We start from the raw sequence: 16,877 nt of genomic DNA, 5'->3' as shown, positions 1-16,877 counted from the left end.
TCCACAGGGGCCAGTCATGAACTCAAATCTCCAGCCTACTGTGTGTGTGTGTGTGTGTGTGTGTGTGTGTGTGTGTGTGGCGCGGTATTCCTATGGGCCATATCCAAGCAAACTGTACAGCTATCAGCCCAGCCTTATTATGGATCCCATGTAACTTCTAGCCAAGTCCCGCCCTATGAAGCAGCTTGATTGGCTGGGGTTAGGCACTGACCTTGAGTGGTTAAGGTTAAGATAGCCAATTGGTCAGGGGATAGGACCTGAACAAATCGGGTTATGTTACCGTACGTAGTGTGTAATAGTAGTGTGTGAATGCTACTGAAGGGCGCGTCTTGCCTACAAGTTGCGTGGGTTCCATAATAACGCGTCAGCCTGCATCTTTGAACAGCACAACGCCGATCAATGTGTGGGGGTGGTGAAGTGAAACAGGGCAGCAGTACAAGACAGAAAAGTGGAAAGCATACACAGGGGTGCACGATATGATGATATTAGATCATGAACGATTACAATGTCTCCACGATCTGCCTTTATAGAGAGATTGTTAGTATTGTGCTACGGTGCATATTCTGTCAGTTGCAGTTCTATGGCTCCAGTGTTTCCCCTGCATACAGCGGCGCCGCTGCTAAATTGTTAGCGCCACTGCTATGTAAAAATCTCCCCAAACGCAATAAACCCGCTATTTAAGCAGTGAGAGTCGGGGGCAAGCAAGGATTACAGATCGCACACCCTCAGACCATGCCACCTGTCTGTTATTGGTTATTATTCCACATGGAGCGAGCAGAGGAGAGACAGGTGACGATAACAATGCCAGTGGCCTACCGGTTAATTGCTTTATGATAAGATTGTGTGATCCTGCCTGAAAAAATTCATGATATATTTTTTGCCATATCGCCCACCAATAGAAGCATACACAAAAAAGTAAGAAGAACGGGGGAAAAGAGCCCTGCTTATGGTATAGACACAAACCATGTAACAATCAGAATTCCATATATGTATGCACACACTTGAAGCTGCACCTGCTCATTAGCTCTGATGGGAAAAACCAAGACAACAGTTTTCCTGCACTCCACCTTGGTTCTGTCTCTTTCCCTCCATTCTATCCATCTTGCGCTCCTCTGTGCAGTTAAACGTCAATATAAAAGCCAGCTGAAGTGGCTGTGTTTTGTCAAGGCATTTATCCTTTCATTGCTGGCTCCGGCAGTAATCAGAACCTGGAGATGTTGGTGTGAAGCTACCGTACAGTTCTCTGAATGCGCTCTGACTTGTGGTTTTGTTTTGGCAGGCAACATTAGTGTTAGAATGAAAGGTAGATGGGGAAGAGAACAGGCGAGGCACATTTCCACAGGGATAATTAGGAGATAATGAGACAGACGTAAATGGAGCTAGAGGGGAAAACAGAAACAGACAAGACAGACGCATTTCTTCTTACATGGAAGGAGGCTCTCTCCTCTCTGTCCAGGGGTTGCGTGACAAACATGTTGCCACTGATGGGGTCTATGTTGTAGATCCCACTCGGGGGCTGATCAGCGCCTGCTCCCGTGATGCTGTAGCGGATTCCAACAGCCTTGTCCTGGTCTGAGCGGATCTGAGAACAGAACCAGAGAAACAAGTTTAACAGAGGAGAACTTTTTTTTTTAGTCCTAGCTTTTCCTGCACTTGCAACAGAAAGCTCAAAATGATCAGAGCATAGAGACATGCAGTACAGTAAATTGTCCCAAAAAAAACAACCCTGCATTGTGAAATACAACTAAAAGTTTGAGAGAAGAGTGAGAGAACATGGGATGTTTGATAGATACATTGATGATAACATTTCCAATGCCATCTTTCTTTTGTGCTAACGCTTTGAACCTACAGCCTGAAGGTACAAATTTAAAATTTAACAACTTGCAGTGAGGGAAATAGAGCCACTATCAGATGATTTTGTCTGACCTGTTTGTTTTTCTTCAGTTTACTTACCTTCATGGCAGCTTTTTAGCAAACCTTGAAGTGTAAAAGGACTGAAAAGGACCTTACTGGTATGCTATGATGTTTTTTCTGACGGATACCTGCCTGGATAATGTGAAAATGACTCATGTCTGACTGGCGCTTAAGGCGAGACACATAGGCAAAAACATAGATTTTTTATGCACTGGTCAATTTTGAGATTTTGGGCTATTTTTCTTCCAGAACATGTCTTTCAGAGTAGTGCAAAGAAAACATAATACACATTTAGGTGTTTATTTTAGGGACTGTACGTTATTTATTTAAGGGGTCACCAGAGGAGTTTTGGGACCTTTACGCTAAAATAACTTGACCCTCCCCTAGCCAGTAATACTTTTTCTATGACCCTCCAAAATGATGTGAAAAAGAAGCATGACCCTCCCCTTATGTGCTAGCTTACACTTAGCAAAGATGTACAGATGCCATTTGATTTTTTTTTACAGCCGTGACATACATGAGTTAGCCTCTGCATTCTGATCTTACACAGCACACTCTTCTGTTATGGTGGGGGGGCCATTTCAGTAGATTTACTCAATAACATAGTTGTGAAAACACAATAAGCATGGAAACTAAATGCACACTTCCTGCATTACTGCATTACTTCAAATACTAAGTTACTCCTCTAGTAAACTAGTATTCATATGAAATAAAACAATAAAACATTGAGACCATTCAGCAAAGGACACTGGGAAGTAACCAATTCAACACTGGTTGCTATGGACTCATCACTATGCTTCCTCAGTCGTATATTTTGCACATAGGTAAAGCTGCCGAAGCTGAACATTATATTCCAAAACATATATGTTTATTTTTAAAGCAGATTTTAAATGACATTGTAACAATTTAACAATTCGCCCTTATGAAATCCAATCGCAGCACGGCTGTCTTGGAACACCTAAATTCAACTAAAACGTAACGGTGAACAATCAGTGTTGGACCTCCAGTCTGTCTCTCACCATAAAACGTTAAGACACGTTGAGAAAAAATATCCGTATTTTGCCGTAATCCAATGACATGGAAAACAAGTAATCCACAGCGATCAGTAGATCCACAAACAGAGTCACGGTGTATCCAGCAAGGTCGATATGAGCGTCACATTCACCAGCCAGCTCCAAACAGGTGAACGAGGCCTCTCCACTTCACCGTTTAAACAAAGTGGAATAAAGTCCAAATCTACACAAAACCCGCAATCAATTAGTAAGCTGACACCATTTATATACATGGCATTTAGGAAACCTTTATTGCAAGGTTGGCACGGCAAGATGTCCAGATAGTGCAACAGTAACTTTCGTTTTTTGCGTCCTGCTGCTCCCATCTTCAGCCAGGTAATATTCTTTTTACTAAAGCAGTATATGAAATCTGATGTATTACCTACCACCATTTAGTTGTATTTGTGTTAATATTTATAAAATATCTGGTCATGCCAGATATAATTAATTATTCCACTCATTTTTTTAAACAATGTAATTACCCGTTTCAGCCACCAGCAAACTCATGGGTCAGACCCATCTGGTAGCGAAGGAGGGCAGAGACTAAGAGCTACATGAAAAAATATGCACCAAACAAGCCACTTTGAAATGAAAAAGTTGGGTGACCCCTCCTCCTAGACTAAAAAATGTTGGGTGACCCTCCCCTCAACAAATAATAAAAAGACATGACCCTCCCCTATTTTCCTCCGGTGGTCCATTCCATGAATACCGAACGGTCCCTAACTAAACTTTGTCTTATTTGTGTCTGAAGATTTTTCCTAAATTCACCAAAAGTTAGCTTGAGATAATTCTTAATTTGCATATTTAAACATAACATTTCAGAAAACGTGTAATACAAAAAGTTGTAACTGTCTCAATGTAAGTAGGCAAGGTTCATGGTGATATCTTTTAGTTAATCTTTTTACCCTATCCACCTAGTGTCTTGCAAAATGTATTGAATTTTACAATCCATATTTTTAAAGGCTGTTTTCACCAAATGTCTTTTTTTCTCAAACTCTGAGCCACTTCAGCAGCACCTACATACACCAAACTTTCCAGTTTTATTTCTATTTACATTGTGAAGGTCAGAGTTCATATAGCATAGCCTGATAGATATAAAACAATGGATATGGAAAATTGATTTTTCTTTATGGCCGTTTTCAGTATTTATACATATAATACAGCATTTTCTGATGTATGTAGTGATAAAAGAAATGTTATCGGAAAAAAAGACTTTCCTGGCTTTCCTGACGGCGCAGCTGAGCTAACGTTACTTTGCTAGTAGACTGTGATGGGTGGTCTGTACACCCAACTTTATAAGAGGAAAAGTCAAACACGAAGCAGCCTCGGACTTCAGTTTATTGGTTCTCGAACCACCACTTGAAAACCTTTTCCTTGGTGCCCGGTTAGCTCAGTTGGTAGAGTGGGCGCACTTATGCAGAAGTTTATTCTTCGATGCAGAAGGTCCAGGGTTTGAATCCGACCTGTGATTGTTTTCCTGTGTGTCTTCCCCCCGTCTCTCTCCCATTTCATATCTCAGCTTTCCTATCCAATAAAGGCAGAAATGCCCCCCCACCAAAAAAAAAAAAAAGAAATCCTTCTCCTTAACGTTTAACAAGCACTTTGTAAACAAGGACTCTGTACAACAAAGTGCTCATTACAAACACTAGCATCACGGCTAACTGGAGAAGTCTCTCATTTCTAATTAAGAGGTAAAGCATGACAGTGGAAATCTCTCCTTGGTTTTTTGACTTTATAAAATGTACTGCTGTATCCAGGGGCAATACAAGTACATACAAAGTGGCCCATTGCATCGCTTCTTAGTTTGGGGTTCCTTATTATCCATTTAGTCAGTGCTTGTCGGTGCTGTCACTAGTTAACTTGGACTTCCAAACCAACCAACCTCATGATGTCACGTGAAAAATGAAACATAGATTACTTTTAATTATTTTAATCCAGTTTCACTGACAGTGTTAAACCTATACTATTTTGGGAATCCATCTTGTAAATTATGCTAGCTACATATAGTGTTTCATTTCCACTTTAATGTCAGCTGTTATTTCTCACACAGTTCAAAATGTGACATTTAAAGAGCTGCCACAGCAATAACCATATCCATACTTTGCTCAGCACCTTGCAGACTTAAAATAAGACAAAAGGAGATGGAATTGAAGCATTTCTTTCCGTGGCATTGATTTTCAATGGGCTCCAAGGATTCTACTGTGTCACCACCTACGGTCACCACACAATGCATCAACGTGACAGAAAACTATTCCTTTAACTTTTAAATCATATTACATAGTGTTGTGTTATCGTGCATACTTATGGCCATAGTTTAGTGCAAATGAGTACGGAGGGGTTCGGTCATCTGAGGACAAACATTAATTACAGAAATGTTAATGATGCAAATGTGACCCAGACCCTCAAGTTAAAAAGATCACTTAATTCTAGTCCAAATCATTTGAATGGTGTTATTTCCATCATCTGCAGGAGCTGGAGACTCTCCAATAACACACACAATAACAGCAGGCTATATTTTTGTTTCATGTAATGCATACCGTCACTGATTAATTCAGTCAGCAATTACTATATATTTAGGAAACAATGCTTAAAGACATGATCTACGCTTTCGACATCATTGTAAAATATAAAAATAATATGAAATGAAGATCTCATATAAGACTTCATAAGACTTTATTTTCTTTTTTGCTTGTGACCCCTTACTAGTCAATCAATGTCTACTTTCAACTGCTCTTCACAGGTTGCATGTCTATGAGTTGTGAGCACTTCAGTTCAGGAGTGATTGAGAGTGATTTTCCATCCTCACTGTTTAATTTGAACAAGTTTTAGGGCTCTGAAGAGGTATAATCATACAGAATTATCACAAGAAATGCATTTGGATAAAGTCGGAAAAAGTAAGAGGATTTTGTAAGGCAGAATGTTTTGTTTTTGTATTTCGAGACCACAGTGATTCATCTCGTGACCCTTTGTGTTTGGGAATCACTGACAGTGTTTCCCACACAGACTAATTTGTGGCAGTGCGCCATACAATCAACACCGGCCGCCACATATTGCGTTTCATTATTAATTTTTTTTTTTAACGCTATTTAAAACACGCAGCGTATTCGTTCAGCTGCATTTCCTTTCCCTGCTCTCCTGTCTCTCTGTCGCTCACACGTCTCTCTCTCTCTCACACACACACACACACACACACACACACAGATACACACACAGCCCCTCCCTCCGTGCACACAGCGTCTGTCTCCATCTAAACGAGAGAAAGACGGCTGGCGAAATTCACAAGTTCACAAAAGGTTGGTATCTCGTGAACACCTTTACACAATCACACATTAAAAAGTGCTATAAAAATATTTTACATTCTGAATACAATGTTGTCAGTGTGTTAATGTTGGAGTCCTGACCCGACCCTTTTTGCTTTAGAAAGTTAACTAGTTGCAAGTTTGTGGTAAAATGCAGTTGGGTTGTCGAGGTCAAAACACTATATGTAGCAGCTGTGGATCAAATAAACTTATTATGAATAATGTTATGTAATTTTTTTACTCTTACACTGAATGTTTGCTGTTTCAATCCAGATGAGTATTGAAAAGTATTTTCCTCGACTGAAAAAGGCACGTGTTGAGGATGAGGACCAGCCTGAACCGGAGGTATCAGTCTGAAACAGAGCTGAACAGTCCGACCAGTGGAATTAGTTACGTTATTAATTTGTTTACAATATTTTCAGGCTTCAACCAGTGAAAGACAGGGTCACTGGGAGAGAAAGAGATATGTTTGTTAGGCATTAAAGAAAGAGTAGGAAAGGAAGACAGCATCCATCAGCGTGTCCTCCTCAATTTTTGATACTTCATTGCTACGAAAATAAGTATTTCAACCCCCGCGCCACGAATTGCATTCTAATCTGTGGGAAACACTGACTGACTTAAACAAACTACAGTACAATACAACCCAGTATACATAGCTGTAATCTGATTACTGTGTTCATGTTCATTAATGAGATTCACAGGAATAATTTAATCAGATTACTAGTGGCCAGTGAGTATTTAAACCCAGTACTATGGATTGAATGTATAGATTTATGGATGATGGACAAGTGCTTTATCTTCATATCATCTTGCCTCCAAACTCGACTTCAGATTCTGAACACTGCATTGACTTTTTTTATTATTGGGACTGAACCATCACTATGGTTACAAGTCAGAGGGAATAATCACAGAGTCAAATGGAGAAAAAGGAAGGCTGGGCTCTTTTTTCTCTCTATCTTTCTCTTCCCCTCCTATGCAATTTGCCTGGTCTGTGGGGCTGCAGATCATGCATGAAAATGAAATTACTTCATCCGTTCAGCAGTGACGGCGGCTTCTGCATAAAACATCTCTCTGTTTGAACATGATACCCTCTCTCTTAATTTCCAACGTGGTCCTCCCACACTCACAGTGTAGCTCTCCGCAGCGAGCCTTCACAGCTGCAATTTTCATTTCCTGAGCTCACTTTCACACAGGATCCATGTGTTGACGCTGCAGATTCAGGTGTAATGTAAAGTAGTGCATTAGTCCCTCCAGAAAAACGCGATTATACGATCGCATCATTCAATGCATAATCAGCCAAAGTCCGCATATTTATGCGGGGGCCGCATTTTTTCAAATACGCCGCACTTTAGCCGCAAATGCCGATTTCCGCTCAAAATATGCGGGGCTTGCGTGATTTCATAATCCCCGCATTTTCGTTACAAAAAAGGCACATATATCTTAGCAGAAAAAATGGAAAAACTGAAAAATGTTGCGTTTACTTCACACATGAGCAGCCGTTTTCCCCTGTTGCTATGGGAACGTTATGAAGTGACGTTGTTACGCGACGTGAACATCATCAAAAAGCTGCAAACCCCGCGATGAAGCCACGATGAAACCGCAGTTTTTGCAAGTTCCCGCAATTTCAGCGCATAAAATTGCATACGCATTTTTTAAGAAAACAATAAAAGAAAACAATCACAAAAAAACGCCGCATTTTTCTGGAAGGACTGACATTACTCCATCAATCAGTGCGCTCAGGCTATTCTTGGTGTACATGTAATCAATGTAGCATGAATGCTACTGTAAGATGCCCACCAACTGCCAATCAAAGCAGGATGAAATGATGGCATAAATAATAACATAATTTGATCATTCACTCTCATCATCAGTGTCATTAGACAAGTAACGCGGTGCAGAACAGACGGAGTATGCATTTCAGTAATGAGAACATGCCTGCGGAATTCTCTGTTATCTGTGTAAGTGACAAACATCTTAAGGCCTCACTGTTCAAAGCAACACAGAATTAACTGAGGCACACCACAACAAGTCCCATCTGCTCGAATTGCGGGAACATACAAAAACCATTTAAATTTAAGAATTCAAAATCCATCACCTTGCATCTACAGTATTTCTGCATGTACATATTTCTTGGCTGCATTAGAGGCAGCTTGTAGCCATATATATGTGTGTGAAGTGAAGTGTCTGACAGGTAAGAGATTCTCTGTGAGCACACCAAAGCGAGGATCAAAAGGACCCACTCAGTTCAATAATTAACAAGGCTGTCATGTGGGAAACGTGAAAATTTCACCCGCCACGGGTCTGTGCTTCTGCATCTGGACGTGTGCATGTTTGCGTGTCTGATTGTGTGTGTGAACTTGTCTTTTCATTGGAACTTCAAAGCAGACCGCGTGTAGTTGGCACACTGGTGGAATAGCCCCAAGAGAAGACAACGGAACTCTCACACGTTGTGCGGCCTCTGCTTCCACGCCTGCTTAAAATTCCACATCAAGGCCACCTGAGACCAGATGTCACATTTGCTGGTGTCTCTTAATGAAGAGTCTTTATATCAATAAATTGAATAAATGAAGAAGCACGGCTTCCCGGAGTCCTGGGAATCCCATGAGTGACAACTGCTCAATTGAACCATTTGGATGGAATGCTAATGATAAAAGCTAGGATTCCTGCCCTCCTCTTTCTCTCTCTCACTATCGCTGTCTTTCATTCTCCTTCTAACTTCAGTACCTTCTGGCAGATAGAATGGCTACTAATCACGCTAAAGATAGCAGAGAGAGGCAAATGCAAAGAAACTTAACTGGCTGTCTGTCTCTGTCAGATCCGACCAGCATCAGATAAGTGACCTATTTGTATAGCTCTCTGAGTGATTCCCTTGATTACTGACAACTACTGGGATCCTGTGGGACAAGCTATCAGCGTGAGAAGAAAGATGGAGAGAGATGGAGGCAGAGAGACACAGGGATGGAAAGCAATGGGGAGTTGGGAAAATTAGATGAAGAATTAGTGTTCTGTTAAACTCCTCGGGTTGACACAAGACACATAAACAGATAGAGGGAAAGGAAGGGAATGGAATACATTTCCATTTATTTAGCATAGCGGCTGGCTGCCTAATTGGCGCAGTGTGAAGTTTCAGTCTGTCCAAATCTCCTTTAATTGATCCAACCCTGTACGATCACCCTATCTGCATAAATAGCTTGATGCCTACATGAACATGGACTAATTCACTGTTTATTTGATGGTACTCTGCACTTCATCTGTTCACTCCATGTCTGACTTACATCTAGTGATGCTGCAAAAATGAACAAAGCTGCATATATGCAAAGGACAAGCAGTGGAGCTGCTGTTCTCTTTCCCTGGCAGTATTTTGCTTCCAGGAAACAACAATCATCCAACCAGGAAGTCATTAAAGGACAGTGTGCTGCGGGGCACCCATGGGATCATTAAGGGTTACTGTGTGCTATAGGCTAATGTCACACAATAATGGGAATCTGTAGTTTACACTCTTTGATGACCTCTTTTATGTCTCATCCGTGCACTTTTGCTTCTCTCGCTCTCTCTCTCTCTCTCTCTCTCTCTCTCTCTCTTCAGTGGCAAAATATGTAGTAGTATGTAGTATATAGTTGTAAATAGTAAGTAATATGTAGTAGCAGTGCGAGCCTCCTAGTCTGCTGGACCATTGCACACAGTTTTCTCCTACTTTGCTACTATTTCACTAGCCTATACATATGCTAAATTGATAGCGACACAGATCCTCACACATAGACAAATCAGCATGTGCAGATAAATAGGCAGCCAGTTAGGTTAGCCAGCAAGTTGCCCGGAAGTAGATTCCTATGCAGGTAGCTACAATTGCTAATCCTGAATGTTAAAACATGACTTACTGTAACATTTAGAAACAGGCATTTGAAATGATTTATGTAAAATTGAAGTTAAGAGGCTCGCACTGCTTGGCCCAGTCTATGTTGTTTTGTGGTGTCTACGTTTCTTGAATCCTTATAATGGAGGTGGCAAGTGCAACATTAGCATGACTCATAGTCAGAATAGACACAATTATAAAAAAAAAAAATTCAAAAAAGACCCAGGTTGAAAAATACTAAAATGTTCCTTTAATGTATGCAGTGTATCTCATATTACAGAATATAGGAAATGTGGAGTGATGGTTTAAATGTACTGTAAATGATATAGGGATGATTTGTTTTTCTTCTCTCTTTACCTATGATTGTTTTCTTTCGTCGAGCCAACATTAAATAGATTTTTGTGCACTATTAATTTATTAATTGTGTTCTTCTTGTCTCTAACCCAATAAAGATATGTTTGATATATGCAATACTGTTATATTTGTATAACAGAGTAAATAAAGGGCGAGAAGCCGCATAAACCTAGCTATTTATATTACTGTGTGGCACAGTAAATGTCACTGATGTGCCATTAGCCAAATATGGAAAACGCCTACTGCACAGAAGTTATAACAGTTAGGAATGAGGGATATAAGTTTGTAAGTTTGAGGGATGGTTAACATGCAGTAAATAAAAATTAATGGCATTTCCGTGGTGAGGTGCATTGTGGGAAGTAATGCCAACCAAGTCAGGGCACAGACAGGCTACGACTGAGCCCTTCTGGGGGCCTTAGTCACGCTTTAGCTGTCATAGCTGTCAACCATAATTAAGACCGCGTCTGCCAAATATCTGGATGCCTTTATTATAGACTACTAAGTAACTGGATGCTTCATATACTCACAAGCCTGCTCTGCTTTTAGACTCTCTCAGTCTCCCACTCTGAACTGCCTGTTAAATTGGCACACAAGAACGTAAGAAAAAATAATATGGTTATTAAATATGGATGAAAGCATGATTCTGACTTTATATTGTCCAAAATTTAAATAATGGGGCAATGTGTTTAGAGTCAGGATTAGTTTGAGGTATTCGGTTGAAGCACCTGATGGTCTGTTCATCATGTGGATTCAGTTTAAGTAGAGAAAAATCAGAAGATTTTTGACATTTTTAAACAGAGTTTTAGAGATAACCAAATCTAATTTGCTCTCTAACGCTCTTCTTCCAGTAATATCAGCTGCAAGCTCATATTTCTAATTTCTATTTGCTTTACTGCTCCTTTTTACACTGCTGCCTGTCGACTTGGGGAATTGCTGGCAAGCTACTAAATGGTTTTAAAATATGCTTTGAGTTTTTGTTTCCATTGCAGATTCGCAGCAGGTCTAGCACCTTAGTGAGTGATTTTAAAGAGAAGAAAAATGACACTGTCATGCTGGAAAAGACTACTGATGTTCCTATATTTAACAGTGTGACTTCAGTGTCACCACTGGGTTTAAAATATTCAGCTCTGACTATAAACCTTTGCATTTATGGCAATGCTGAAATGGCTGCTTACATGAGTCACTGCAAATGGGTGAACTGCTATGTTAAACAGCGTTATCAAAAGCATCTGTGCATCTGCAAACTACACAGGCATCCTTGAAAATTGCTGTTTGATAATGTCTCAGCTTTCCCTGCCGTTATATAGTACCTGTTTTCTCTTTGTTGTACGTGGCAAATCTACATGCTTTTTAACTTTCTCTTAAATTTCAGTTTTGCATTGCTTTGATCCCTCCTGCTGTGTGCTTGTAACTCTTCAAAGCTGATGTGCCCTGCTTTTGATGGGGAAGAGGAATTCAAATAATCTGATAGGCCATCCACACAAACATCCAACAAAATGACAGAGGAGGAAATATGAGGCAGAGGATGAAGGAACGAGAGAGAGATGGGCTGACAAAATGGAAACAAAATTTCCAATTATGGAAAATGTGGGACCTCAAGTTTTTGCCAGCCTTCAAACTTTCCTTCCTACGAAATACAATAACAACCTTACACACGAGGTGGTGATAAAGAGGGGTAAAACCTGTCATTTAGTGACGTCATGAGAAGGGAATGGTGCGGATTGTTTAAAGCTCCATTGTGTAATTTTTTGAGTTGATTCTTAGCCAAAACCCCTTTGTTCTTTCACAAATATGTGCTCATTCATGTGTAAATACTTCCACCAACTAATCAAAGTATTCTCGTAAGCGTAGAATCTGCCATTCAGAATCATTCAGAATACATACGAGCGAGTCGCTTGAATGGCGGCGGCCATGTAGCGCCTCCATTTTTAAAATACAATAGCCAAAGAGGGACATACCTCTGCCTTTCGCGCTTTTACACTCAGTGGCAACGTGACGAATGCCAGGGAGGAGGAGATTACTTGCGACTGCCGGCAGATTTTAAAGCTTGTCGAAGATGGAGGATCATGCCTATTCTCGAGGACATGTAACGCCAAGGAAGTTAAAAAGAGAATTAAAACGACAACGCAACGGGCAAAGCAACAAGACCAAAGATATTGGAGTGGCTTTTCCAAGATGGAAAGAGCTCATAAGGAGCAAGGATTTTAAAAGGGACGCCGAAGTTGCCTGCTTTCTTCTCAAAAGGTAATTCAGGGTTAGGGTTAGTTCATTTGTGTAAATTCAAAGTGTTATAGTTGCTTGGCTAACTATATCATAGTTGTGCATAACACTAGAACGACGTCTAGGATACTAAAGGATTGTCTACTTTGTAACATAAACGTAATCATATGTGTCGTGATTTCCCTGGCAGACAACTCACGTAATGGAGTTGTAACACAGACTAGCTACAGCTAGAACAGCTGCGTGTAAACGATAGTGATACTAAGAGCTAATTTCGGTTTCATTTACATTGTTCATATTGCTCAGAGAAATATATTAAAAACACAAACCTCCGTTGCGTCTCTCCTACGCTGTAAACATTGCCTTACACTATTAATCTTGTACAATATACAGAATAACGATAGCACTGATACTTTACTAACATTAGCTTGCATATGTTTGGGAACCTGATAGCTGATGTTAGCTATGTACCACAATAACGTAAAACTATTATTACACTGGAAGGAACACTCACGGATGATGTCGTACTTCTTGGAATAATACGGCCACCGTAGGAGTTAAAATGCGCTCGGAATGGAGGGGCTAGAAAGTAATATTCAGTTGGTTGTCATATACAATTTCACCGCTAGATGGGAGAAATTCTTACACAATGTAGCTTTAAAAATAGTCACATAGGAGGTCTGTGAGAGAGAAGCTGCAGCTCAGGTTTAATATCTCTCAAGTGAGAGCCCCTGACAGCCACAGTCGCACACAGTTATTCCTGATACTTATACCGAACAGCCGCGTCAGGGCTTCGACACACAGGCATGCTAGTCCATAATGGATCGGAAACTGAATGGGAAATGAACCAAGCTCCATGCAGCTCGGAAATATTAGTTTTTGCCGTATACAGATTATTTTCATTTGGTGTGCTCTCCCATTATGTCTGTGTTTGTGTTGCCACATCTCTTTCTGTCTCTCCTGCGCTCCCTCCTCCCAATGCTCCCAGTGGGAGGAAAGCAGCTAGAGTCCCATCAATACAAACGAGCAAGAGTCGCCACCTGAGGAGGGTCTGTCTGCTCCTTTGGTTCTGACACTGATATTCAGCCATTCTTCTCCACTTTCTAAGACAGTCAATTGAATTGAATCCTTTGAGTTCCTAAGGTTTCCTAAGGTAATGCTTGTGTGAAGTGGATTTGGATTTAAAGATAATAGAGTGAGACTTTTATTTTCTTAACAATTTAAGGAAACAAAGCTGAAACCTTTTGGGGAAGATGTTTTTCTCCCTCAAGAGGAGCTGTTTTAATGTGATGTATAAGAGGAAAAGACAATCCAGTTATGGTAAGTGTGAAAAGAGGGAAGAAGCTTAAAAGGCAACATCTGAGACAGCAGAGACATTGTCAAGAAATATCTCTTTTAATGAACACCAGAAAGCATTCTGAATGCCGGTGGCATATTCAATAAATAACCTATAAATTAAAGAGTTTGGCTCTCTTTTGAAAAAACAGATAGGAAGTCTTTAGACGAAAATAAAAAGATGTTCTTGCATTTTGTATCTGCTCAAAAATAGATTAGATGCTTTCTCAAGCATACGTGCACATTACTGCCTTTACCTCAGACCATTAACCAGACGGTGGAATAAAATGTAGGATCGGAAAAAGGGGCAATTAGAGCAAGAACAAATATTAACGGAAGTTAAGAAGTGACTCACAAACCCAATTACAGCATTAGCCAGGCAATTTAGATGAGCTCTGCGAGAGGCGAGAATCCTGTTGAAATGTACCAGCGGTCTCTCTGCATTAACAATGGCATTAATTCCCCTGATTCACTGCGAGGAGAGAACAATAGAAGCATATACAGCCATTCTGTCTCCTTTATAACGAGAGCTGCTATCCTTAATTCTGCGATGGGAATGGGAGAGACGAAGGCCGCCGTTCTTGTCTTACCCGCCCCCAACAGACCACAGACCCCTGGAGTTTCAACTCGGTAAATAGCACCATTCTCCTGCTCTACCCAAGGCTTCCAAATACAAGGACGATAGGTAAACCACAGGTTTCCATGCACAGAGAAATGTCCCACAAGATAATTATTGTGAAGACATGGTTGGCTGCTGGAAGGTTGACTAAAGGGAAAGACAGTGGCATAAAGAGATATACAGTAGATAGATAGAGTTATAGATGGAGGCAGGGGGCAGCGCGGAGCTTTCTGCTGCTCTTGCACTTTTCCTCTCCACCGACCGCCATTGTCAAATTGCATCCTTAAACTGAAGCTGCTGCCACAAGCTCTCATAGGGGACATGCCACCCCAACAGCCTGGCCAATCAGCAGCACCCTGAGGCCAGTTGAAAGCCCTTTGGCATGCCTAAGGCTAGTGGGGTCCAACCAATCAGTTAGAGGCCAGGCTTGAAAGGAGGGCCATGCTTGGCTCAGGGAGCTGCAGAGCCTGCCAATGAGCGTCCAGAAGGGAGTTTGAGTGGCTCAGAGGGAGGCTGCCAGAGGGGTCAGAGTGGACGAGGGCAGACTGACAGTTATTTAGTGAGAGGCTGAGCTCTGTGTCACTCACAACAGCACTCAGCCTTTGTACTACTGGGCCGGCTCTAATGGGACTGTCACCTTCTAATTGTCCGACTGGGGATGCAGAGAAAACGGACACATACACTCAAATACACAGACAATACAAAGAGACGCACACAAATACACAGATACACACCCGTACCCTCAAAGACACAAGCACAAACCAGGAAACAAAAGGCTTTGTGCACAAATACACTCTTTTTATGCTGAAAGAGATTTGTTTATGGGAAATTCTCACAAGGCGCAGTATGTGAGACTACACTGATCTGCACATCCATTAACAGCAAAGGCCTCGGGCTAATTTATATAATACACCTGTGTTACATTATGTGTGTATAATATCTGAATATATTTGCTAACCACCAATTGCTACCCACCATGTTCACCATGGCTAACCATGTCTGACAGCTTTTTGGTGCTGGGCAGGTAGTGTAGTGTTTTTCTTTTTTTTTTTTTGCTGAAGGCTGCCGGCTGCTGCTGTAAAGGAAGTTAATGAGAGAGAGCTAGGAGAGAAAATCTGTGTGCCATAAAACCAAAACAAAGAGCTAAACAAAGCTAAAATGTTCTGGAGAGCTGAGGGGAACTGCAGAGTTGGATTCTCTGTTGGTTTGTCACTATTAAAATTATTTATTCCATTGTTAAAGCTGAGGGAAGGCAGGCAGTTTGTTTTGGCATCGTTGGGAAAACATTCCATAATAATCTTTCAGCATATTTTAATTTAAGGGGTCTGAATTAGACTTCTGCATCTCCTCCTTGGCTCTGTTTTCAGGCTTTAGTAAATCTATCCTGTGACGGGAGACTTTGACCAATCACCGGTCAATTAAGAGAGAGAAAGCGTTACCGTCTTGAGCCTCTAACATCATCAGCTAGAGCTGAAAACTGCATTGTGCTTTCTGGACCACGCCAACAAAAGGACATGTAGTCTAGAATCTAATAAATGGAGTCAGGTTTAGTATTTGGAAGATCTGTTTTCTGCGGGAGGAAGGTTAAACAGTACTTTGCCTTCATGAAAAATATGTGGAACAAGACTAAAGGGAACTTTATTCCTGGAGACCTTGTTTTTGTGGATGATTCAGCAAGAAGAAACTCCTGGATTCTATGACGCGCTCTGAGGATCAGATACAAGAGGGATTAGAGGAAAAGGGAGTGAGGGGTGTCCTGATTTAAACTGAGACATGTCAACAAACTCTTTTCTAAACTGACTCTGATTTTCTTTCACAGACAGACACTGCACATATACTTGTAATGAACCGAGTGTATGAACCAATGCTAATTGGCTATATCGGTATTAACTGCTATGTAACAAAGAGTTAGAGACTGAACTAGCAAAGTCATTTTGAGGTATTGAAATGGTTATGGTTAATTAAATGACAATCTTTAACTGCTGTCAACAGATAATGGAAATGACTATGTTCAAATCATACAGCTCAGTCATTAGGATTGGTGTAGTTTAGTACAAAGCAGTTTGTGACCTCACCTTTACACATAGAATGTTGATGTTTGCCGTTTGATTCAATTGTGACTAAATTATACAATATGTAAGAGCAATTTGGACAGAAAATGTGACACATCACCAAGGAACAGCTACCAATGAGGCAGCACTCTGTTAAAGTAGTGAAGAGTACAGAAACTA

At 40.8% G+C, this 16,877-nt stretch overlaps 1 protein-coding gene across 1 annotated transcript in view; it reads right to left on the bottom strand.

Moving 5' to 3' along the window:
* The window catches only part of cdh4 (cadherin 4, type 1, R-cadherin (retinal)), a 209,365-nt gene that overhangs the window by 41,985 nt on the left and 150,503 nt on the right, over positions 1-16,877 (bottom strand). Inside the window, exon 6 of the mRNA XM_078247866.1 lies at positions 1,427-1,582. Within this exon, the coding sequence (XP_078103992.1) occupies positions 1,427-1,582 (156 nt within the window). The remainder of the gene's footprint in view (positions 1-1,426; positions 1,583-16,877) is intronic.

The sequence above is a fragment of the Sander vitreus genome, chromosome 4 (assembly GCF_031162955.1).
Source record: "Sander vitreus isolate 19-12246 chromosome 4, sanVit1, whole genome shotgun sequence".
NCBI lineage: Eukaryota > Metazoa > Chordata > Actinopteri > Perciformes > Percidae > Sander > Sander vitreus.
The sequence above is the reverse complement of the archived record's forward strand: the minus strand, read 5'-3'. Positions and strand labels throughout refer to the sequence as shown.